General features: G+C 45.0%; 1 protein-coding gene across 1 annotated transcript in view; it reads right to left on the bottom strand.

Moving 5' to 3' along the window:
* Positions 1-4646: 4646 nt before the first annotated feature.
* Positions 4647-26601, bottom strand: part of LOC137380946 (myosin-IIIa-like) — a 34535-nt gene continuing 12580 nt past the window's right edge. Inside the window, exons 5-9 of the mRNA XM_068053360.1 lie at positions 24713-24718; positions 19087-19292; positions 16887-16998; positions 11858-12020; positions 4647-4774 (exon numbers count right to left, since the gene is read on the bottom strand). Coding sequence (XP_067909461.1) covers positions 4647-4774; positions 11858-12020; positions 16887-16998; positions 19087-19292; positions 24713-24718 — 615 coding nt within the window. The remainder of the gene's footprint in view (positions 4775-11857; positions 12021-16886; positions 16999-19086; positions 19293-24712; positions 24719-26601) is intronic.

Genomic DNA, 26601 nt, shown 5'->3' with positions numbered 1-26601 from the left:
AAATTTAATATCCCACAGATGAAAATGAGCAAATTCCTAATATCACCCACCTGCTTTGAAAAGGTAGCAAACATTTCTCCGTCTCTTTCAGTATTTTCTTGAATTTGTTTTCTTTCCTTAAAGCCTCTGTAATTGCTTTGAATTTTCACTGCTGCTTGCGCTTCATCTTCATTAGAACTGATTGGCTCTTTTGTTGGCTTTAATATAGATTCTTCACTGACTGTCATTTCTCCATTTCCATCTAATGTCCTTTCTTTTTTCAGCTGTTTCCTTTCCTTGTGTTCTCGGACATCATTCTGAATAACTGTTGTAGCTCTTTCTTCACTGATTTCTTTTCCTGACACTTCTATTTCCTTGGTTTTAACTGGCACCTTGTTCTCTTGTAGTCTGTTTATCTCCCGGTGACCTCGATAATTACTTTGAATAACAATAGCAGCCTTGTTTTCATCATCTTCTACATCAGTTGTATTTGTGGCATGGCCTGACAGTGTTCTTTCTGAATTTTCCTGATGCTTGCCTTTAGTGCTATTATTGGATGCTCGGTTGTTACTCTGAATCAGAATATCACCTTTAATGTCCGTGTTCCCGTCACCCTCCACCATTTTCCTGGAATGTTTTCCTACAGGATGCATTCTTTTTGTTTCTTGCACCTCTTCTTCATCATTTATATCAGAGCTATCTGTTTGCTTTTCATATGGATACTTTATCTCATATCCTCTACATTAAAGAAAAAAGGAAAAGTTATTCTGGGACATCATTAGAAACAAGGCAATCATTAGAAATCAACCATATTTGTCTTGTTACAGTAAATAATTTTACAGTAGAGGTAACAGATTGGCCTTGTCGACACCAGTACTTTCTTTACAGGGGTGTTAAGTAAAAGCATTAAATTACGTTGAAGGCCTGAACACATGCTTGCATTCCATCACTAAAGTTTTTAAAGTTAGTAACATAAAAATTGTCCTATCAGCTCTTTATTTACTTTAAAATCGGAAAGGTGGACTGCCTGGAATTTTCTGAAAACTTCATTTTCAAAGGTGTCTTCACATCAGTTATACATATACTGTCGCTACCCTATTGAGTTGGTCTCACAGCATTTGAGAAAAAAAAAGACATAACTGGCACCTATTTGGCCCCTTTCACATCTTCAACATTTCCTCAAATGCTTGACAACCATTTGATAATTTCAAAGTGCCAGCTGACCCCGCACTTAAACATTTAGTTCCCTGTGAGGGCCACAAATGACTGAAAGGTGGAATAAAAACAGTAAGTGCTGGAAATACTCTGCGGGTCCGGCAGCATCCATGGAGAGAGAAGCAGAGTTAACGTTTCAGGTCGATGAACTTTCATCAGAACTGGCAAAAGTCAGAAATGTAATGGGCTTTGAACAAGTGAAAGGGGGAGGGGAGGCAGAAGAACAACAGGGAAGGTGTGAGATAGGGCAGAGAACAGGAGAGATTAACGACAGAGATGTCACAAAATAAAAGGCAAAGAGAGTGCTAATAGTTGTCGTAAAAGACAAAGCGTTAGTCCAGAGACAGTGTTAATGGCAGAATAATGAACAGCTCTGTCCAAAAGCAAAAACATGAAAAACAGGTTTAAGACAGGCACATGGTAAAACATAAAATAAATTTAAAAAAATTAAAATGGCAGTCATTTAAAAAATGTTTTAATTAATTTTATTTCCAGCACTTTCTGTTTTTATTTCAGATTTCCAGCATCCACAGTAGTTTGCTTTTGTTTTGAAATGTGGAATTTGTGTGAAATGGGACAGGGTTATGTGGAGCAAAGATTCCACCTTGAGAATCTCCGGGAGTAGAGAAGCGCTAGGCCGGGATAAAGAATTCCTGGCGATCTTGGATAGCGAGACCAAGAAAGATCGGGGAGAGGAAATGGTGGAGGCTTAGAAATAATTGAGCTGGGAGGCAGATCTCTGAAATAAGAGCTGGATAGGGAAACAAAATGAAAAAGTGTTGACAACCGAACCCTGGAAAACAGAGCAGGACTAAGGATCAAATAGAAACAAATATGGGAGACTTCGAAGTCTTGGGGAAAAAAATGGACTGGGAACTAAAATTAACAGAAACAGAGCAGGCAACCAGCATGAAAAACAGCATGAGCCATCAGAACAGATAAAAGGGAAGAAAATCCCTGGCAATGAAGGAGTAAAGCTAGGGAAACACATCTGGAGAGAACTGCTGCTTGAGCCAGGCCTTCTGAGCCACAACAGGACTGGGAGTCGGGGGCGGGGTGGTGGGTGGTCACTGAATCATGCGATCATCTCCAGCCATTGCCATTGGCACAAGTCTATAAATAAACATTGGTGTCAGAGCATCAGCTAGCTGGAAGATTTAGTTAGAAATGCTGAACCAGCATCACTGAACTAAATAGCAAACTTGAAGCCTTACAGCTATAGCATGAAAATCAGGCATGTCTAAATGCTGACATGAAGTAAGTGTGACAAACAGGAAGTGGACATTGGATACAAGACTCTTAATATTTTGTAGATAAATATATTTTAGGTGAAATTTATGATAGTCTGCATTTATTTAATACTTTAAATGGCAGATTTTCTGATTGCGCACTGCTGGTGGGGAACTTCACCTGCTGCACACCTGAAACAGGAAATCACAGCCTCATGACCCAAGACTTAGTATTCATTCAAATTAATAGTTGAAAAATCATAGGTAACACACCAGTGATTTCCCAATCTGCACAGTCAGCAGGCAGAAGGTGCAGTAATAAACCAATTTGTCACAATTTGGTAAAAGATGGCACATGATTTATTTATCTATGGCTTCCTTCCCGTAAGCTGATGCGATTTCATCCTGCCCTGATATTAGAATGTTTCCTCCTTTCTTTTGGGCAATCTACAATTAGTTATGTGAAGAAACTGGGCTACTAATAAGGTGGTGCTAATGGAAGATCCGGATAGAAGGCTGAATTTTATTTCCGTGCTGCTGTGGTGGATGAAAATAAAAATGGTGGCTCACATGCACAGGCCATGGGCCCCCACGATATAGTGTGCGGTGGCTCATTTAAATATGCAGGGCGGGCCGCCACCCCCCCCAATCACGTGACGGAGGCGGGCTTTGCGACGTGTGAACGACATCAGCTGCCTCTGAGCAGGCTCTGGCGCCATTTTTAAAGTGCTGTCAGGCCTGCACAGTTGAACCCCGTACTCCCCCACAACCACACTGTAAATACATTTCTGTCTCGTACCACCCCCCCCAATATGATGAAAATAAATGGCTGCCCAATTCCCACGCCCCCCAGAACACTTACATTGAACATTTGACCTCTCTCCCACCAACTGCACAAAGTGCAGAGGTCACCCTTTCCGCGCCCCCACCCCACACTAGAAATGCAGAGTTGACCCTGTCCCCCACCACTTCACTAAAACTCCTAAGTTCCCCGCTTCCCCACCTCAGCTGCACCAGCTTTCCATGGATGGGAAAGTGAAGGCGCATGGGTGTCGGCTATCACACAGAAGATCCCGGGCAGCCAGTAAGATCGCGGTGAATGATATTTAAATTTATTCATTTCCATTTTTTTTAAATATTTAAAGTTGGGTCCCATTGCTGAGTGCTGGGGCGGGGGGCGGTGCCCGGCAATCCTGGCGTCAGGCTCAGTCAGCAGCCCCCACCACAGAGCTCAACGTCGGGAGCTCAACAAAATCCCGGCCATAGAGTGGGAAAGTTCAGAAATCAAAACTAAACAGTGCAAATTATTTCTAAAAAAACAAATTCATTCAGGATGTAAATAGTTTCAAGATCCGATCAGTACGTAAACTGCTGATGTTCCACTCTCTGGCTTCCAATGTCACTGCGACCCATATGGTTCTTTCAACCTTGTAACACAATTTGGGGTAGATTTTTAACTTGTGTGATACCGTGGCCATGATTTTATCTGGGTGACGGGGGTCTCAACCACCAGCTAAAGTGCCAACTAGAGCCCACTGCACCTCCTCTGGGGAAGGCCTGCCAAATCAAGAGCCAATTAGGAACTTTTGTGGACAGCGGCAGGCCTTCCCCTGGATCAAGGATCCCGGCGGAGGCGGTGGCGGCTGACGTTAATGCACCCATCGGTGGCTGTGGATTGCCAGGGGACCCAGGCCACAGGTAAGTCAGGGCAGGAGGGGTTTTGTGGAGTGGGGCTCGCAGGGGAGAGGAGTGTAGGGAGATCGGCAGAATGGGCAGGGTCTTGCTATTAGTGGGCCCCACCCCTTCCCAATGCTGGGTCCCTCATTCAGGCACTAAATACCTTTTAACAAGGGCCTCCCCACCCCACCCCGGAGCCGGCAAGCAACCCGCACAGGTTTGTTTGGTGTGCTCCCTGTGCGGCAACAGGCCCGCCCACCGCTCGGCTAATCCCGACACCGGGGTGGGTGAGGCCCTTAATTGGGCATTATTTGCCCACTTAAGGGCCTCAATTGGTGGTGTAGTGGGAAGGCCGTTCCATTTCTTCCAGTGTGTGTAAAACTAGTGATAGTGAGCTGTCTGTTTGTCTTACATCTCTCCTGATTGTTATTTTCAGTAATGTCAATCAGGAGAGATGCAAAATGTTCCAAAATAGTTTTATACTATTGCACAAAGTCAAAATCCACCACTCCCAGTTCTTGTTTCAGTTCTATTTAATAACAGTGCTTACATATTCTGGTTGAAGCTTTTTCTGTCCTTATAGCCTCTGTAGTGGGCCTGGATTTTAATTGTAGCATTTCTCTTTTCCTCCAGCATTTCTCTGTATTCTTTTCTGCTCAGGTATCCTCTTGCAACTGAGATAAGCAAATGGTAAATATTCATTTTAGATCTCAATATAAAAGTAAGGCACAGCTTCAATATTTTAGCTACTTTAAATATTTTTTCCTTCTTTGTGCCATGACCTCTACTTTAGCCCTCATGTATCCTATAGAATGTGAGTGTGATTTAGTTTCACAAACTTCCACTATTTTTAGCTTCTCTGCTGCCTGGAAGCAGATAGTCATTGCTCAGTGTCACATTGCCCTGGGTCTTCCATTGCTTACAGGCTCCCTTTGCTCTGTGTCTCCCTCTGCTCTGGGTTCCCTGTTGCTCAGTTCCCCATTGCTCAGTCTCTCGTTGCTCAGTGACCCCATTGCTCAGGGTCTCCCATCACTCCATTGCGCAGTCTCCCGTTGCTCAAAGTCCCCCATTGTTCAGTGTCTCCCATTGTTCAGTGTCTCCCATTGCTCAGTGTCTCCCATTGCTCAGAGCCTCCCTCTGTCTAATGCCTCCCATTTTGCAGTGTCTCCCATTGCTCAGTGTCTCCCATTGCCCAGTGTCTCCCATTGCCCAGTGTCTCCCATTGCCCAGTGTCTCCCATTGCCCAATGTCTCCCATTGCCCAATGTCTCCCATTGCTCAGAGTCTCCCATTCCTCAATGTTCCTCTCTGTCTCAGTGTCTCCCTCTGTCTCAGTGTCTCCCTCTGTCTCAGTGTCTCCCATTGCTCAGTGTCTCCCTCTGTCTCAGTGTCTCCCATTGCTCAGTGTCTCCCTCTGTATCAGTGTCTCCCTCTGTATCAGTGTCTCCCTCTGTATCAGAGTCTCCCTCTGTATCAGAGTCTCCCTCTGTCTCAGTGTCTCCCACTGTCTCAGTGTCTCCCACTGTCTCAGTCTCCCATTGTTCAGTCTCTCCCTCTGTCTCAGTGTCTCCCTCTGTCTCAGTGTCTCCCTCTGTCTCAGTGTCTCCCTCTGTATCAGTCTCCCATTGCTCAGTGTCTCCCATTGCTCAGTGTCTCCCATTGCTCAGTGTCTCCCTCTGTCTCAGTGTCTCCCTCTGTCTCAGTGTCTCCCTCTGTCTCAGTGTCTCCCACTGTCTCAGTGTCTCCCACTGTCAGTGTCCCATTGCTCAGTCTCCCATTGCTCAGAGTCTCCCATTGCTCAGAGTCTCCCATTGCTCAGTATCGCCCTCTGTATCAGTGTCTCCCACTGTATCAGTGTCTCCCACTGTATCAGTGTCTCCCATTGCTCAGAGTCTCCCATTGCTCAGAGTCTCCCATTGCTCAGTGTCTCCCATTGCTCAGTGTCTCCCATTGCTCAGACTCTCCCATTGCTCAGTGTCTCCCATTGCTCAGTGTCTCCCATTGCTCAGTGTCTCCCTCTGTCTCAGTCTTCCATTGCTCAGTGTCTCCCTCTGTATCAGTGTCTCCCTCTGTATCAGTGTCTCCCATTGCTCAGTGTCTCCCATTGCTCAGTGTCTCCCTCTGTATCAGTGTCTCCCTCTGTATCAGTGTCTCCCATTGCTCAGAGTATCCCTCTGTATCAGTGTCTCCCATTGCTCAGACTCTCCCATTGCTCAGACTCTCCCATTGCTCAGACTCTCCCATTGCTCAGTGACTCCCTCTGTATCAGTGTCTCCCTCTGTCTCAGTGTCTCCCATTGCTCAGTGTCTCCCATTGCTCAGTGTCTCCCATTGTTCAGTGTCTCTCATTGCTCTGTGTTAATTCCTCTGTCTCAGTGTCTCCTGTTGCTCAGTGCCAGATTCACCTTTTAAACCAGACATTTTAACTTTAAATACATTCTAAAAGATAATAACTGATTATAGTTAGAGTGGAAATGTTAAGAAGTCCTGTAAAAGTCCTTACCAGCCTGGAGTTTAATAATTGTCTGCTCTAGCTTCTGTTTTTCAACAGCAATGTCCCTCCTCACCTTGTGCCCTCTATAACCTGCAAAAAGGATAATATGTTAATCTTTTCATTTATAGATGTGTTATTGTTAAAGCAATGGATAATTCTAATGGTTATAATGATAACAAAGTTTCAACGTTCGCCATCATTACTCTTTGAAACTGACAGCAACTTCTGGCATCCGCCCCCCCAGGCATAGTTAAATGCAGAAATCAAGCATCTGCACCACAGGCATAGTTAAATGCAGAAATCCAGATGTTGCTGTCAATGACTCCCTGCTCCTCCATGGGGTTCGCTGTTAAAGTCCTTGCCGATGGAAATCATCTTGAAATCATTGAACTATGTGAACTTCAGCTTTTTACACTCTATCCTCACTCCAAAAAAAGCCTTGCAAATGTTACCCCTTGTCGAATGAAGTTTAACTGGGTTTTTAATGGTGTACTAGGTCATATTTCCTGCTGAACAACCTCTCTGTCCCTGAAAACCTGCTTTTATATTTGTGAAATCTCAAATTCCTCCATTCCATGATAGAAATTCAATAGATTTTTAAAATAACTTTAAAAAAAAATATTTATGATATTTCATCTTCTACCATAGTCCCATATATATATCCCAATCTTTATTTTGCTTTCTGTAAAATTATAAAATGTGAATGATAAAAACCTGCTTGTTACTTCCTGGCTTGCTATCTGTGAGACTGCTTAGCCTGCTTAATGACATCACTGTTGCTGAATGCCAGAGCTCCCCTATAGCTGATGCCAGAATAAAATTAACATTGGAAAAGCGGAAATCCATGCCACAGAGCTTGCTGATCTTTGTGGGCAGCTTTCTTCAAGGTCAGCAACAAGTGCTGTCATTTTGCTGTGGCCAGCAAAATCCAGGCCCCCAACTTCTCTCTTATCTCCACAGATGCTCATTGACCCTGCTGTGTCTTTCCTGCATTTGCTCTTTTTGTTTCAAACTCTCGCATGTCAGGTATTGCACTACAGAGTAAAGTTTCTTTTACTTGGCCTCAGCAACAACCCTCAGCCTCTAATTTTGAAAGAGCATCCCTACTGCTTTCTAATGTATCATTTCTCTCCTTTCCCACACTAGTCATTTTGTGGGCTCCGTGAGTGAGATTATGAATTTCAGGGTGGTTTTGTACTGTGGGCGAAAAGATTTATCAGACTACATCTTTTTTTATAGAAAGAAAGACTTGCATATGCAAAGCACCTTTCACAATCTCAGGATGTCCCAAAGCATTTTATAGCCAATGAAGTACTTTTGAAGTGTAATCACTGTTGTAATGTAGAAAACATGGCAGCCAATTAATGACCAGATTAATTTGCTTAAGTGATGGTGCTTGAGGGATAAATATAAATACTGGCCAGGACACGGAGGAAAACTCCCCTGCTCTTCTTCAAAACAGAGCTGTGGGATCTTTTACGTCCACCTGAGAGGGTAAACGAGCCCTCAGTTTAACATTTCATCTGAAAGTTGACGCCTCTGACATTGCAGTGCTCCCTCAGTACTGCACTGGAGTGTCAGCCTAGGTTTTCTGCTCAAGTCTCATGAGTGGGGGCTTAAACCTACAACCTTCTGACTCCGAGGCAAGAGGGCTGCCAACTGAGCCATAACTGACACCTAATATTGGGTTCTTGCAGCTGTAAGACAGAGGGAACTTTACTTCCATTAGCCTAGGTTGTATTCACTGAGGTCATAAAACCAAAAGACTAGCTTTTCACCTTAGTTCCTATTGATCTGAAATAGAATGTAGTACTCTGTTCAGAATAGCGTGCTGCATATAAAATATGTGGTGAACTGTTTGAATTTGGAAAGGTTTAAGCAAATTTAAAACGATTTGTCAGGGATCAGAACAATTGTATTTCACTTATTAATAAACCTGGAGACAGGATGAAAAAGATAGAAATCTAATCATAAATACAACAGTAACAAAAGCAACTTGTTTTATATAAATTTAATAAATAGAATCAGATCTTGCATGAAATAAAGCTTTCACTTACAAGAATGTAATTAGAGTTTGGTATTTGTGCTGTTTTAAACATTGTAATGCAATAGCACATTCCATGAATGTAACAAATACTTGTCTGTAGATCTGTAAGGTAGAACTAAATCTTCATATGAACTGTTGGTGTAGTTTTAGTCGGAGTACAGGTTGTTAAAAGGAACTATAATACACTCATTCATTGCTGCATTCTATTAATATGACTTTGCTCCTGATGTGTATTTTTCATAGTTTTGTGTTTTTTTCTCCTGTTTGTCATCATTTTATGGTCTTCATTTAAATTAGATGCTAACATACTACTTTGATTTGATAGTTTGACCATCAATATTTTCTTTCCATCCCTCAATTTCTCCCATTTTCTTGTCTTCTGGCTGCAAGTAATTCAGGCTGAAATATGGCTTCATGGAACAAAGCAACCATTAATACATTCTTTGTGTGTGCAATTCTAGTCTACCGATCTGCAGAAGTTACAGTGGGAGATAGGGACAACTCCCATGGAAGTTCAGGGCCACATCTAATTGCTAGAGCTGTATCTGAAAGTAGACTATGATGTTTTGGAGAAAGTTTAGCATAGAGTGATAAGGAAAACTCCATGCTTTAGTAGTTTAACGTGTGGAAATATGTAGTAACGAATAGGATAGAATGTTATAGAGTTAAATTCATCAAAGCTTAAAGTTGAAGCTTGCTCCAGGAGTAGAGTATATAGTCTATATTGATACTTCAGGCAGGAGTAAGGGAGTAAGTAAATGCCGAATTGTCGAGGTGCCACCTTTTGGACAAGATGTTAAACTGAGGCTCTGTCTGCCTGTTTGAAATAGTGTAAAAGGAGAGAAGGGAGACATGACGATGTACTGATCAATATTTATCCCTCAACAAGCACCTATCTCAGTTACTGTTTGTGGGAACTTGCTATGTGCAAATTGGCTGCCTTAGTTTGCTTAAATAGCAAAGTTACTACACTCAAAGCTCATTAATTGGCTGTGAAGCAGTTTGAGATATCCCTAAGACATGAAAGGTAATATATCAATACAAGTTCTTTCTTTCTTTACGTTTCAGCTGAACTTTATCAATGGATAGAAATGAGGGTTTAAATAACATAAAAGTTTTCTCAATTATATGGTCAGGGAGAAATTTTCATGTTTCTCTCAGAAGATTAAATAAGTTGGGGTAGAATTTGGTCCTCCTTGCACCTATTTTCTGGGTAACAAATTGGGGCAAAAACGATTTGGTTCAAGGCACAACATCCAACGTTTGATCAATGCTTGCATTATGGGCACTGCCATATTGGTGAAAACAGCTTTGTTAGTATCTCAAGCAGGCACCTAAAACAGACTTTAGGCCCCTTACCGATATCAATGAGGGATCTAAGCACGTTTTAAGTTCCCTCAGTTGTCCAAAACTGGTTGGTGATCAGTGGAAACTGCTAATGAGAGCTAAGTTTATTTCTTTATTGGTCTATTAGAAGTCATTGCTGTGGTACCAAGAGGAGCAGGAGTGCTCCCCTTACTCCATAATCCTTGCAGTTGGCACCCCCCACTATCCACTGCCTCTCCAATTCCCTCCCTCCCCTCTTACCCTAGGACTTGCATTCAGGCCACTGCTGGCATTGCAAATAGCCCTGCATTTTTGAAAAAAGGATAAACTGTCTGTGGAGGCATGTTAGGTGCTAGCAGCTCAAGCAAATGAGGCCCGAGGACCAATCTTTGGGCAGCCTTGGACATCCCAGTTGGGGCGGACACTAATGGTATGCCATAGGTCATGGACCCCAATTTCTATCCCTCAGGAATTGATCTAAGGGATAACTGTCCTTGTTTTATATTTCCTAATTCTCTTATGTCTTCTTTATTATAGGAGAAATGACAGAAAGATCCAAGCTCTTAGCTATCATAGTCTTTATACTGGAACTGAAGATAAAAAGAAACTGGCAATAAGAGGAACTCCTGTTTTAAATAGGGAATTCATCTTATTGAAATGAATCAGGAAGATTCCAAATATGGAGCAAACTTGTTCTTATCAGGATTTCTCATTAAATCAACAGTCTGCAGTCCTTAAAGCAATTGTAATGGACCTTTTAATCAAGCTTTGCATTCTACTTCAGCATTATCCTTTGCTTGTGTTCAATTAACTATTTTTAAAGTTCATGAAAATAATGGTCGATGGCATTTGAATTAATGGAACTATTTGTCTCTTGAATATTTGTTTGAAGGGAATGCAGTAAATCCAAACTGCATAATAGCCTTGTTAATTTTTAATTATAGCATGAAGAGAATACTTGATTAAGACCCATAGTACATGATCTATAACTTGCTCATGGTAGCCTCCACCCTTGTTGCAACATAGTTTAAGTGGACTAAATATTTTGCTTACAGTGTGACTTGAAAGTCCCAAAGCACAGAATAAATCAGAGCCAGGACCCAACAGCTTTATAACAAACAAGTGCTAAAGTGGAGAAACTTTTTTTAATGAGATTGGATCAAAACTACTTCAAAAACCAGATCAGGCCTCAACTATGACTAGGTGTGGTAGATTTAAAATTTTGAATGGTTGACTGGCAGAGCCATAGGTAAAGAGACCACAGCCATCTTGAGGCAGAAAATCAAAGAACTGCAAATGCCAAACAAGCATTCCAATGCAGCCCAAATCCAAATTGGGTCACTGCAACGTCAGATAGCCTGAAGGTCACCTGGTCAGCAGCTAGGTAAGTCCTGGGAGCAGAGTTATAATCATGGCGGAATGGGGTATTGGCAATGGCTCCTTCTCCTCTGGGTCCCACAAAATGAATTTTAAACTTACTTTTTTGGACCTGTTCTACTGTTTCATTGTAAAACTGGGTGAAGCCTGTATGGTATGCATTCTGCCAAGCTGAGAATAGCAATTGGAATCCCATGTACATCATAGGGCCCCAATTTGTATTAGTAAAGGGCTTACTGCCTGAAACAGGTGGTTTGCCCAATGGTAGGCCCATTCCATGATGCCTAGGTGTGGTGGAAATTGATAGCGGGAATGAGACAGTCAGTATTGCAGAGCAATTTTAAAATCATTACTGCCCTGCTTATGCCATGCATCTTAAGTTAAAATCTACCCCTATCAATGAGATATATTTGTCTGCAATAATTGTTTTGGCTCTTTATAGGCTTGGTATATCTAACTAAGCAAGGTTGATGGTATTCTGAAAGATGGCAACATGGTCAAAGATGAGAATTTACCTGACTGAATGGCAACTGCACTCTGATGTCTCTTCTCTTGTATCCTTCTGTACCTTTTAGCTCCAAGCCAGCCTTTCACATAGGCCTGTACAAGTACTATTCGATCCGTCAGTTCTTTCATCATGAGATTTAGCTGTTCCACATGGTAATATTTAAGAAACACCTGGAAGTGAAGAGCAGAACAATGATTAATATATCAAATAACATCAGGGGTGAAGGAGGTTTTAATAAAAATGTTCATTTCTCCGAAAGTTGCTTAGCACATTGAAATGTTTTATCAAAATGTACTGATGAGTTCTGCAAATTGAAACTAAAATTTGCTGTACTATCAGCAACCTTTCAAATAGTTACATTGAATTTTTACTCTCTTTTTAGTAATTGTTCTTCTCTGATATATTCTCTTACATCACAGACTATTTCCTAGCTGAAGGTGTAGTTGGCGGACCAACTGTGTCCAAGTCTTTAGCAGTGTGGAATTGAATTGGCATTTGAGTAGCTTGATTACGGAAATATCAGTCTATGACCTAAAAATGGCCTGACTGGAATTCCCTTGAAATACCAGCAGTCTAAGGATAATGTAGGCAATTTTCAACTTTACAATCTGGTTGGTAATCTGGGGTATCAGATCGTTCGCCTGTTGTAGAGCCCAGACAATTTGTGTTAAAATTAAATCAATGAAATGAAAATCAGACAGGTTCTATAAAGGGCAGGAGATCTGTTCCACCAGGTTACTGCCTAGTGAAGTTAAAAATTACCCCCCAAAATATTTTATTCTATAAATGTTTGTTGCCCCAATTATAATCCAACTGAAATGATTTCTCATGAACCTGCCCAATTATGAAGAAAAATGAATCTACTTTGCAATGGTATGTTGGTGACAGACTGATGCCAGCCAATTAGTTACAGATCTTGCATTTGACCACTACATGCCTTCTGGGAAAATGTACCAGCACAGATTTCAGTGATCAAACTTTATTACAAACTTTATATCAAATTTGTGTGATGCCCACCTCGATCTGAACAGGCGCGGGCAGGCCACAAATCGTGACTCACGCCCAAAAAACAGAGCACACAAATTTCTAGCCCCAGGTGTTTCTTTCATATTAATCTGTAAATATTGAGATTTTATCCATATTTTCACAAAATGAATGACTTTATGCTGAGTGTCCAAGGGGCTTGTTTGTGAATGGGGGAAACATCAGGTGACGCTGTGAACAGTGTTTCCATTGCCACTCCTGCCATGTGATTGCGGGCAACGGCCGCCGCCATTATGCAAAATGCTCACATCACAAGCAGGACTGCCGCCATTTTGGCAGTGTGATCATAAAATTCAGCCCTGAATATAGAAAGTTCAGAGGGGAAGTTAAAAGATGAAATAAGTGCAGCAAAGATAGAGTATGAAGAGAGACTGGCAACTGATATAAACGGAAAACCAAAAATCCTCTATAGGCATATAAGCAGTAAAAGAGTGGTAAAAGGAGTAGGGCCGATTCGGGACCATAAAGGGATTTACATATGGAGGCACAGGACATGGCTGATGTACTAAAGGAGTACTTTGTATCTATCTTTAACAAAGTCACCAAAGTCGTAGTATAAGAGGAGGTAGTTGAGACATTGGATGGGCTAAAAATTGAAAAAGAGGGGCTATCAAAAAGGCTGCACTTAAACTTGATTAGTCGCTAGGACTGGATCAAATGCACCCAAAGATACTGAGCCAAGTAAGGGTGGAAATTCCGGAGGCACTGGCCATAAACTTCCAATCCTCCTTAAATACAGGGTGGTTCCAGAGGACTGGAGAATTGCAAATATTACACTCGCTGTTCAAAAAAGTGTGTTAAGGAAAGACCCAGCAACTACAGGCCAGTCAGTTCAACCTCAGTGGTGGAAAAATTTTTAGAAATGATAATTCGGGATTAAATTGAGAGTCAGTTGGAGCAATGTGAATTAATTAAGGAAAATCAGCACAGATTTGTTAAGGGCAAATCGTGTTTAACTAATTCGATTGAGTTTTTTGATGAAAAAGCAGAGAGAACTGATGAGGGTAATACTGTTGATGCGGTGTACATGGACTTCCAAAAGGTGTCTGATATGATGCCACATAACAGGCTTGTCAGCAAAGTTGAAACCCATGGAATAAAAGGGACAGTAGCAGCATGGGTATGAAATTGACTGAGTCACAGGAAACAGAGAGTAGTGGTGAATTTTAGGCTGGAAGAAGGTATATTGAAGAGTTTCACAGGGGTCAGTAACAGGACCGCTGCTTTTCTTGAGTGGTCAAGAAGGCATACGGCATGCTTTCCTTCATCGGACGGGGTATTGAGTACAAGAGTTGGCAGGTCATGTTACAGTTGTATAGGACTTTGGTTCGGCCACATTTGGAATACTGCGTGCAGTTCTGGTTGCCACATTACCAAAAGGATGTGGATGCTTTGGAGAGGGTGCAGAGGAGGTTCACCAGGATGTTGCCTGGTATAGAGGGCGCTAGCTATGAAGAGAGGTTGAGTAGATTAGGATTATTTTCATTAGAAAGGCGGAGGTTGAGGGGGACCTGAATGAGGTGTACAAAATCATGAGAGGTATAGACAGGGTGGATAGCAAGAAGCTTTTTCCCAGAGTGGGGGATTCAAATTCTAGGGGTCACGAGTTCAAAGTGAGAGGGGAAAAGTTTAGGGGGGATATGCGTGGAAAGTTCTTTACGCAGAGGGTGGTGGGTGCCTGGAACGCGTTGCCAGCGGAGGTGGTAGATGCGAACACGATAGCGTCTTTTAAGATGTATCTAGACAGATACATGAATGGGCAGGAAGCAAAGAGATACAGACCCTTAGAAAATAGGCGACATGTTTAGGTAGAGGATTTGGATGGGCGCAGGCTTGGAGGGCCGAAGGGCCTGTTCCTGTGCTGTAATTTTCTTTGTTCTTTTGTTCTATATTAATGACTTAGACTTGGGTGTGCAGGGCACAATTTCAAAATTTGCGGATGACACAAAACTTGGAAGTATTGTGACCTGCAGAGGAGGATAGTGGTAAACTTCAAGAGGACATAGACAGGCTGGTGGTATGGGCGGACATGTTGCAGATGAAATTTAATGCAGAGAAATGTGAAGTGATACATTTTGTGCTGTGCTGAATTCTATGCTGAAACCATTTAATGATTCAATGTAAAATAATATCTTTAATCAGTCTGACATATATGTGAATCTAGTCACACATCAACATGGTTGATTGTTAATTACACTCTGCAATGGCCTGACAAGACACTCAATTTATAAAACCCTAATGCATAGTTCAAGAAAGAAGGCCCACCAGTACCTTTCCAAGCCAACTAGAGATGCACAATAAATGCCATAATAAAAACAAGAAATGCTGGAAATACTCAGCAGGTCTGGCAACATCTGTGGAGAGAGAAGCAGAGTTAAAGTTTCAGGTCAGTGACCTTTCATCAGAACTGGCAAAGGTTAGAAATGTAATAGGGTTTAAGCAAATAAAGTGGGGGTGGGGCAAGAGATAACAAAAGGGAAGGTGTTGATAGGGCAGGGTCACAGAGAATAACTGACAAGAAGGTCATGGAGCAAAGGCAAACAGTATGTTATGGTGTGCTGAAAGACAAAGCGTTAGTGCAGAGAGGGTGTTAATGGACAGAAAAGTGAACAGCCCTGGCCCAGAGCACAAACATGAAAAAGAAATCAGTGGGAAGGCACATGGTAAAAAAAAATTAATAATGAAACATACTAAAATAAAATAAAAATACAAAATAAAAAAGAAAAATTACTCCAACTAAAAAGGGGGCCCGTCATGCTCTGAAGTTATTGAACTCAATGTTCAGTCCAACAGGCTGCAGCGTGCCTAATCGGTAAGTGAGATGCTGTTCCTTGAGCTTGTATTGATGTTCACTGGAATACTGCAGCAATCCCAGTATAGATATGTGGGCATGAGATCAGGGGAGTGTGTTGAAATGGCAAGCAACAGGAAGCTCGGGGGCATGCTTGCGCCCTGAGCAGAGGTGTTCCGCAAAGCAGTCACCCAATCTGCGTTTGGTCTCCCCAATGTAGAGGAGACCACATTGTGAGCAGCGAATACAGTATAAATTGAAAGAAGTACAAGTAAATCGCTGCTTCACCTGAAAGGAGTGTTTGGGGCCTGGGATAGTGAGGAGAGAGGAGGTAAATGGGCAGGTATTACACCTCCTGCGATTGCATGGGAAGGTGCTGTGGGAAGGGGACGAGGCATTGGGGGTAATGGAAGAGTGGACTAGGGTGTCGCGGAGGGAACAATCTCTTCGGAATGCTGACAGGGGAGGGGAGGGGAAGATGCATTTGGTAGTAGCATCACGCTGGACGTGGCGGAAATGGTGGAAGATGAAGATGGAGGCTGGTGGGGTGGAATGTGAGGACAAGGGGAACCCTGTCGCGGTGCTGGGAGGGAGGTAAATGGTCCGGACATGGCTGAGGGCCCTGTCAACCATAGTGGGGGGGGCGGGGGGGGGGGATTCCTTGGTTGAGGAAAAAGGAAGACATGTCAGAAGCGCTGTCATGCAAGGTTGCATCATCAGAGCAGATGCGTTTTAGACGGAGAAACTGGGAGAATAGGATGGAGTACTTAAAGAAGGCAGGGAGTGAAGAAGTGTGAGTTTACCTATTACATTTCTAACCTTTGCCAGTTCTGATGAAAGGTCACTGACCTGAAACATTAACTCTGCTTCGCTCTCCACAGATGCTGCCAGACCTGCTGAATATTTCCAGCATTTCTTGTTTTTATTTCAGATTTCCAGCATCTGCAGTATTTTGCTTTTATTACAATAAATGCCAGCTTTGCTGGCATCACCTGAACCCTGAGAATGAAAAAAAATGTCTGGAGTGGGGTTTAACTTCACAACCTTTGGACTCAAGTTACACAAGTGCGACCACTGAGCTGAGGCTGACACAAATCAAACAAATGTCGATTTAGAAGTTATATAATTTGACTAAAGAAAACTTAAATGGCAAATTAGGCATGCAACTGAATGAACAGGTAAGTACAGAAAAAAACCCTACTTTGGTCTTCCCCAGAACCCAGTTGTCGAGTTTAGCTTTTTCCAAAATGGCAACACATATATCAGGACTCACTGGTGGTTCTTCAATGGACTTAAATGCAAGCATATAGTACCTGTAAAGAATTAGAATGAACAGTACAGTGAAACACATTTTGTAGAATATCATATGATATTTACCAAATCATAGACATTGTAGTAATTTTCCATCCAAGAAAATTAATGGAAGGAATATTGTAGGGAGCATATTGGATCTGTAGATTTCTCTGCAACTGCTGGCACCATGTGTAAGGCTGCCTGGTCCTCCACATTATCTGTCATATCCAGTTATTTGAGTGGGGAGGGTGGGTGTATGGCAACACTATTGAGATACAGGCTGAAATTTAATGTTGGGTAGCAGGCCTGCCCACCGGCCAAAATGTCGGGGGGACAGCCTGCCTCAGCTGGGCCTGGGGAGCCACGCTGGGATTTCTCGCTCCCCAAGGCCTTAATTGGTCTTGGGCTAGGCTTCCACCTCCTTAAAGCAGAAAATCCTGCCTAATGGAGCTCCCGGCCAATCAGCGGGCTGGCAGCTTTTAGTCCCCGCAGCGCCACCGGGAGTGGTGGCCACTGCTGGAATTATACCCAGCTTCAGAAGAAAGTGGAAGAATGGCCCGGGAAAGGAGGTAAGTTTTTGGGGCCTCACCAGGGACAATCGGCAGGGGCCTGGTGAGGCAAGGGCGGGGGAGGTCGGTTGGGTGGGGGCAGGTGCTGTGCATTCGGGGCACTGGAGCTTCGGGGGCAGCCCTCTATAGAGCACAGAGTGCCCGATCAGGAGGGCCCCCCCTCAGCCCGCAAGAAGGCTGCCAGGTTTTACTAAGCGGGGTTCTTGGGGCATTTGCCATCTGGCTGCCGAGGGTAAAATACCAGCGGTGGGAGGAGGAGGCCCTTAAGTGGCAGTTAATTGGCCACTTAAGGGCTTTGATTGACCAAGGTTGGGTGGACCGTTTCTCGTCACCGCCGCCCCATGTAAAACTGCAGTGGAGGCAGGAACGCATCGGGAATGGCCCCCTCCCCACACCACTCAATTTTTTGGCCGTCCCTGGCAGCAGCCCACTCATTGGAGGGCCGTAAAATTCCGACCACAGTTTCATTATCTGTTCCTGGATCAAGGATCTATCTTTGGTCCCATCCTATTGCTCACCTACATGCTGCCCCTCAGCGGCATCATCCAAAAACACATCAGGTTCCACATGTACACTATGACACCTAGCTCTACCTCACTAGCACCTCTCTCAACCACTCAACTGTCTCTGATTTGTCACATTGCTTGCCTGACATTCAGTCCTGGATGAGCAGAATTTCCTCCAACTAAATATTGAGAGAAGACCTAAGCCATTGTCTTTGTCCCTGCCACAAACTAGCCACTATCCCTCTCCCTGGTCATTGTCTGAGGCTGAACCAGACTGTACACAACCTTGGCATTCTATTTGATCCTGAGATTAGCTTAGAACCACGTATGCACGGCATCACTCAGACTGCCTACTTTCACCTCATCCATGCCTGTTACCTCTATGCTTGACAATTTGGGTGGGGTGTGGTGGGTTCCATTTATCTCCCATCTGCTCCTCTTTCTGAAGCAATATCAGATGGTAGGTCTGGGGTAGTGGTGGGAAGAGTTCGACATGGGGCAAATAGAAGAGAGACTATTTGCAGGCATCTTCTCCACCTGATAGTTTACCTGTTGAAGGATTCTGTGCTACTCCACTGTTCAGAGCCCTTTGACCTCTTGCATGTGGCTCCCACCTCCAGAGGTACAGCAGTGGATCCACTGTAGCACCACCTTGGTTTTCCTTGGGGGCCATTGATGGGCTCTGACTTGCTCGTTGGACATCTGGTAGAAGCCCACTGTGAATACCTGATGGCTGTCAAGCCAGGAAATTGGGTTGGAACCATGGTGAGGTAGAGAGAGGCAGCTGGCAGAAGTTCCACCTTGATCCTTTTGGGATGGGATCAGGAAGATCTACTGACAGTCAAGTGAGTCTCTCAGTGCTTTAGGGAAACTAGAGATACACAATAACTGAAGCTTCACAAAAAATAATGCATAGATAAATATGTCAGGCACATCAATCACACAATATCTTCCTTCTGCCAGGGTTTTAACAATGTCCTGGTGCTACAGAAGTTTACATCACACAGTAAAACTGACGAGTTGCATTATTCACCTTTCAATGAAAATTGCAAAGAGAATGCGGTGTGAATATCCTTGTCTACGGATACGGGCTGTCTCCAAAACTCCCGTGTAACGAAGCTGCACCAACACCTTTTCTTGATCAAATTTCTTGGCCTGGCGGTCATTGTTTGGTTTTATGCAACGAATGAAATGAGGCAGGCCGCCCACCATCTTGGAGAGGAGATCCATGAGTGAGTACTGAAATTCAAACAATCGTCAGTCACAATAAGAGGTTTACAAAAGTGGTAGGCTTAATTTTAAGTTTCACTGTAGATTTTACTGAAATTTTTGATTATTTATTTCTTTGAAAAGTGTTGTTGGATCCAAATAATAGGGCATACAGGGCCTCAGTTTAATATCTTATCTGAAAGAAAGTACCTCTGATAAAGCTCCCTCAGTACAATGATTGAAATAATACCCTAGATTATATGTACAAGTGCTGGAGTGGGGCTTGAACCCAATCTGAGTAATAAGAGTCATAAGCTGGAATTTTAGGTTGGGTGGGAGGCCCAGCCCACCATCCGCAAAGTCGGTGGCGAGCCTGCCTGCCTCCACTGAGCCTGTGGAGCTACACCAGGATTTTTCACTCCCCAGGCACTTAACTGGTTTTATTTAGATTTTTTTTTTAGATTTAGAGATACAGCACTGAAACAGGCCCTTCGGCCCACCCATTTATACTAATCCTACACTAATCCCATATTCCTACCACAGCCTCACCTATCCCTATATTCCCCTACCTATACTAGGGGTAATTTATAATGGCCAATTATACTAATCCTACACTAATCCCATATTCCTACCACAGCCTCACCTATCCCTATATTCCCCTACCTATACTAGGGGTAATTTATAATGGCCAATTTACCTATCAACCTGCAAGTCTTTTGGCTGTTGGAGGAAACCGGAGCACCCGGAGGAAACCCACGCAGACACAGGGAGAACTTGCAAACTCCACACAGGCAGTACCCAGAATTGAACCCGGGTCACTGGAGCTGTGAGGCTGCGTCACTGTGACTTACACCTCCTTGAGGACAATCAGTGGGCCGGCAGTTCTTAGTTTCAGCAGCATCACTGGGAGCAGTGGCTACTCCTGGGACTACACCCAACCATTGGAAAATAGAGGAAGGACGGCCCCGGAACAACCATACGTTTTTGGGGCTTCCCAGGGGAAAATCGGTCAGGTCCTGGCGAGGCAAGGTGGGTCGGTTGGGGATTGGGCGGGCCAGAACGTTGTACTGTGGGAGCAGTTGGGGCTTCGGGGGAGGCCCTCCGTGGGACACAGGGTGCTCAAACAGGGGGGCCCCCCACTGCCCGCAAGAAGGCCTCCAGGTTTTACCTGGCGGTCATCTTGGGGCCTTTGCCAACCACCTGCTGCAGGTAAAATACCCGCGATGGCGTGAGGAGGCCCTTACGTGGCAGTTCATTGGCCACTTAAGGCCTTGATTGGCCTGGGGCGGGCGCCTCCAGCCCGCGTAAAATTGCAGCAGGGGCGGGAACGGCCCCCCACCCCTCACCTTCCACTCGATTTTAAGTCCCCTCCCCAGCAGCCTGCTCATTGGGGGGGTCATAACATTCCGGCCATACAGTCAGTGTGGCACAGAAGGAGGTTATTCAGCCTATTGAGTCCATGTTAGCTCTTTGTAGAGCAAGCCAAAGAATCCAAAGATGCAAAGGCACTGGGGGGAAATTTATACTCTCCCTCACGGTGAGTTTGGAAGCAGGGAGAGTATCAAATCAGGTGGCATGGTGGTGAGGCGGGGGGGACCCTGCCACCTTCCTCCCTCTGCCAAAATTAAGTCTGCATAGGGAAGGCCTGTGAACGGCCATCCCACCTCGCCGCTATTTGAGGCCTTTAACCGGGCAATTAATACCCAGTTAAGGGCCTCATCCTGCCGCCACGGCCTTTAGCTGAGTGGCAGGCAACCCTGTCGCTGCACGGGAGGCATGGAATGAAAAACCATGCGGGCTGCTTCCCTGCTCCTGGGTGGAGGTGTCCCTCATTAAAAGGCACTTAGTGCCTGAACAAGGGGCCCTGCATTGGGAAGGGTTGGGGGGGGGTGCGGGGAGCTGAGAGGCACCCTCCTGCCCTTGCTAGCGAACCCCCTACATGCCCCATGACCCCCCATCCTGCGATAGCTCTCCTGCCCTGCCCTCCCATTGGCCCGGATCCTGCGACGCTCCTGGGTCTCAGGTCGGTGCTCCTCTGGAAGCAGCCACTGTCTCTGGGATGGCGCACTCAGAGGAAGTGCTGCTGGCCTCTGATTGGCCAGCAGTGCTCAGAGGGTGGAATTTCCATCGTTGGGGTCCTTGACCCCATGGAAGGCCCGTCTGATTGGCAATAGATTTGGCAGGCCTTCTGGAGAAGAGGTGGCACGGGGTTCTCAGCGTCGCATACAATTTCACTTTTTCTGTTATTTTTAATTTATAGTTAATGTTAATGATAAACTCTCTGAGTTTAGTATTTATATCCTATCCTGCAATTAGTCCCACATCTACATTGCCCCTAAACTCACTGCCCTACATTGGCTCCCTGTCCCCTAACACATAGAAACATAGAAAATAGGAGCAGGAGTAGGCCATTCAGCCCTTAGAGCCTGCTCCACCATTCGTTATGATCATGGCTGATCATCCAACTCAGTAACCTGTTCCCGCTTTCGCCCCATATCCTTTGATCCCTTTAAACCCAAGAGCTATATCTAACTCCTTCTTGAAAACATACAACGTTTTGGCCTCAACTGCTTTCTGTGATAGCAAATTCCACAGGTTCACTACTCTCTGTGTGAAGAAATTTCTCCTCATCTCAGTCCTGAATGGTTTACCCCGTATCCTTAGACTATGACTCCTGGTTCAGGACTCCCCCACCATCAGGAACATCCTTCCTGCATCCACCCTGTCAAGTCTTGTTAGAATTTTATAGTTTTCTATGAGATCCCCCCTCACTCTTCTGAACTCCAGGGAATATAATCCTAACCGACTCAATCTCTCCTCCTACGTCAGTCCCACCATCCCAGGAATCAGTCTGGTAAACCTTCGCTGCACTCCCTCTATAGCAAGAACATCCTTCCTCAGATAAAGAGACCAAAATTGCACACAATATTCCAGGTGTGGCCTCACCAAGGCCCTGTATAATTGCAGCAAGACATCCCTGCTTCTGCACTCGAATCCTCTCGCTATGAAGGCCAAGATACCATTTGCCTTTTTTACCGCCTGTTGGACCTGCATGCTTACCTTGAGCGACTGGTGTACGAGAACACCCAGGTCTCGTTGCATATTCCCCTCTCTCAGTTTACAGCCATTCAGATAATAATCTGCCTTCCTGTTTTTGCTACCAAAGTGGATAACCTCACATTTATCCACATTATACTGCATCTGCCATGCATTTGCCCACTCATTCAACTTGTCCAAATCACCCTGAAACCTCTCTGCATCCTCCTCACAACTCACCCTCCCACCCAGTTTTGTGTCATCTGCAAATTTGGAGATATTACATTTAGTTCCCCTCATCTAAATCATTCATATGTATTGTGAATAGCTGGGGTCCTAGCACCAATCCCTGTGGTACCCAACTAGTCACTGTGTGCCGTTCGGAAAAAAACCCATTTATCCCTACTCTTTGTTTCCTGTCTGCAAACCAATGTTCTGTCCATTAAAATTCTGCTCCTCATTTTCAGGTCAATTCATGGTCTGGTCCGTTCTACCTCTGAAACCATCTCCATAATTTTAATAAAAGCAAAATACTGCGGTAGCTGGAAATCTGAAATAAAAACAAGAAATGCTGGAAATACTCAGCGGGTCTGGCACTATCTGTGGAGAGAGAAACAGAGTTAACGTTTCTGGTCAGTGAAACCTTCTTCGGAACCAAAGAAGTTGCGAAGAAGGGTCACTGACCCGAAATGTTAATTCTGCTTCTCTCTCCACAGATGCTGCCAGACCTGCTGAGTATTTCCAGCATTTCTTGTTTTTATTCCATAATTTTAATTCTTTCTCACATGCTTTGGTCCTTTGACTCCAGTGTTGTGTGACCTACCCCGCACCCCAATATGTGCCAAACTTGGGAGGTATATGGGAAAGAAGCAGACGAGTGAGACTACCTGGATTCATTGAAAGAGCAGACAAAGACTCAATGGGCCGAATGTCCTCTATCTGGGTTGTATTATTCTGTGACCCAAGTCCTCAATGGTACAGCAGGTGAAGGAAGACTGTGTGTCTCATTGACTGCGAAAGCAGAAGAAGGCTGCAGCGGCAAGGTGGTCCCGGTCATCGTGGTTCGACACGTCACTGAAATCTGACCACTAATCTGTCAAGATCTTATGGACAATGACAGTGCCCCAAGGTGTCATGCAGGCTTCTAAAAGGGTCCATTTGCCACATCCTGTGGCGATGGAGAATTGGTAATGGGGACAGGGCTGTGAACCTGGGAGTCCCTAGTCAAGAATCTGTACACAGGCGACAGATGTATTGGATACATGTGTTGGGACTGAGGTGTCTTTGGGAAGCAGCACCTGCAACTGAACGGTCCTCTTCACGAGACCCTCTGCTCACCCCAATGTGGAGGGGCTAGAAAAGGTGCCCGAAAAATAGGCTGTCCCACTTTCTCTTGGCTGGGGAATCACACCCTGCAGGATCACCATCTTCGTGGTCACAGAAAGAAAACTTTAAATTTTGCAACTTAGAATGCCAGAACACTATGGATAATCTCAATGGAAAAGCCAATGCAAATGGTGTCCTCCTGCTGACAAACTGTACTCAGCAAAGCCTCATTATAACAAACACCCACTTCTGCCAGAAGCACAATTACAAAACCACTTGGAGGCATCCTGGATCAAAGAACTGGTACTTTTTAAAAAATTCATTCAGGGATGTGAGCGTCGCTGGCTAGGACAGCATTTATTGCCCATCCCTAATTGCCCTTGAGAAGGTGGTGGTGAGCTGCCTTCTTGAACTGCTGCAGTCCATTTGGGGTAGACACACCCACAGTGCTGTTAAGAAGGGAGTTCCAGGATTTTGACCCAGCGACTGTGAAGGAACGGAGATATAGTTCCAAGTCAGGATGGTGTGTGACTTGGAGGGCAACTTGCAGGTGGTGGTGTTCCTATGCATTTGCTGCCCTTGTCCTTCTAGTTGGTAGAGGTCGCGGGTTTGGAAGGTGCTGTCGAAGGAGCCTTGGTGCATTGCTGCAGTGCATGTTGTAGATGGTGCACACTGCTGCCACTGTGTTCGGTAGTGGAGGGAGTGAATGTTTGTAGATGGGGTGCCAATCAAGCGGGCTGCTTTGTCCTGGATGGTGTTGAGCTTCTTGACAGTTGTTGGAACTGCACCTATCCAGGCAAGTGGAGAGTATTCCATCACACTCCTGACTTGTGCCTTGTAGATGGTGGACAGGCTTTGGGGAGTCAGAAGGTGAGTTACTCACCTCAGGATTCCCAGCTGCTGACCTGCTCTTGTAGCCACAGTATTTATGTGGCTATTCCAGTTCCGGTTCTGGTCAATGGTGGTCCCTAGGATGTTGATGTTGGGGATTCAGCGATGGTAATGCCGTTGAATGTCAAGGGGCGATGGTTAGATTCTCTCTTGTCGGAAATGGTCATTGCCTGGCACTTGTGTGGCGCAAATGTTACTTGCCACTTATCAGCCCAAGCCTGGATATTGTCCAGGTCTTGCTGCATTTCTACACTGACTGCTTCAGTATCTGAGGAGTCACGAATGGTGCTGAACATTGTGCAATCATCAGCGAACATCCCCACTTCTGACCTTATGATTGAAGGTAGATCATTGATGAAGCAGCTGAAGATGGTTGGGCCTAGGACACTACCCTGAGGAACTCCTGCAGTGATGTCCTGGAGCTCAGATGATTGACCTCCAACAACCACAACCATCTTCCTTTGCGCTAGGTATGACACCAGCCAGCGCAGGGTTTTCTCCCTGATTCCCATTGACAGTTTTGTTCGGGCTCTTTGATGCCATATTCGGTCAAATGCTTCCTTGATGTCAAGGGTAGTCACTCTCACCTCACCTCTCGAGTTCAGCTCTTTTGTCCATGTTTGAACCAAGGCTGTAATGAGGTCAGGAGCTGAGTGGCCCTGGCGGAACCCAAACTGAGCGTCACTGAGCAGGTTATTGCTAAGCAAGTGCCGCTTGGTGGCACTGTTGATGGCACCTTCCATCACTTTACTGATGATTGAGAGTTGGCTGATGGGGAGGTAATTGGCTGGGTTGGACTTGTCCAGCTTTTTGTGTACAGGACATACCTGTGCAATTTTCCACATTGCAGGGTAGATGCCAGTGTTGTAGCTGTACTGGAACAGCTTGGCTAGTGGCGCGGCAAGTTCTGGAGCACAGATCTTCAGTACTATTGCCAGAATATTGTCAGGGCCCATAGCCTTTGCAGTATCCAGTGCCTTCAGTCGTTTCATGATATCACGTGGAGTGAATCAAATTGGCTGAAGTCTGGCATCTGTGATGCTGGGGACTTCAGGAGGAGGCCGAGATGGATCATCAACTCGGCACTTCTGGCTGAAGATTGTTGCAAATGCTTCAGCCTTATCTTTCGCACTGATGTGCTGGGCTCCCCCATCATTGAGGATGGGGATATTTGTGGAGCCACCTCCTCCAGTTAGTTGTTTAATTGTCCACCACCATTCATGGCTGGATGTGGCAGGACTGCAGAGCTGAGATCTGATCCGTTGGTTATGGGATCGCTTAGCTCTGTCTATCGCATGCTGCTCACGCAGTTTGGCACGCAGATAGTCCTTTGTTGTAGCATCACCAGGTTGACACCTCATTTTGAGGTATCCCTGGTGCTGCTCCTGGCATGCCCTCCTGCACTCTTCATTGAACCAGGGTTGGTCTCCTGGCTTGATGGTAATGGTAAAGTGGGGGATATGTCGGGCCATGAGGTCACAGATTGTGGTTGAGTACAATTCTGCTGCTGCTGATGGCCCACAGCACCTCATGGATGCCCGGTTTTGCATTGCTAGATCTGTTCGAAATCTATCCCATTTAGCATGGTGGTAGTGCCACACAACACGATGGACAGTATCGTCAATGTGAAGGCGGGACTTCGTCTCCACAACGACTGTGCGGTGGTCACTCCTACCAATACTGTCATGGACAGAAGCATCTGCAGCAGGCAGATTGGTGAGGGTGAGGTCAAGTATGTTTTTCCCTCGTGTTGGTTCCCTCACCACCTGCTGCAGACCCAGTCTAGCAGCTATGTCCTTTAGGACTCGGCCAGCTCGGTCAATAGTGGTGCTACCGAGCCACTCTTGGAGATGAACATTGAAGTCCCCCACCCAGAGTACATTTTGTGCCCTTGCCACCCTCAGTGCTTCCTCCAAGTGCTGTTTAACATGGAGGAGTACTGAGTCCTCAGCTGAGGGAGGGCGGTAGGTGGTCATCAGTAGGAGGTTACCTTGTCCATGTTTCACCTGATGCCATGAGACTTCATGGGGTCCGGAGTCAATGTTGAGGACTCCCAGGGCAACTCCCTCCCTACTGGATACCACTG

The sequence above is a fragment of the Heterodontus francisci genome, chromosome 2, assembly GCF_036365525.1.
Source record: "Heterodontus francisci isolate sHetFra1 chromosome 2, sHetFra1.hap1, whole genome shotgun sequence".
Taxonomy (NCBI): Eukaryota; Metazoa; Chordata; class Chondrichthyes; order Heterodontiformes; family Heterodontidae; genus Heterodontus; species Heterodontus francisci.
The sequence above is the reverse complement of the archived record's forward strand: the minus strand, read 5'-3'. Positions and strand labels throughout refer to the sequence as shown.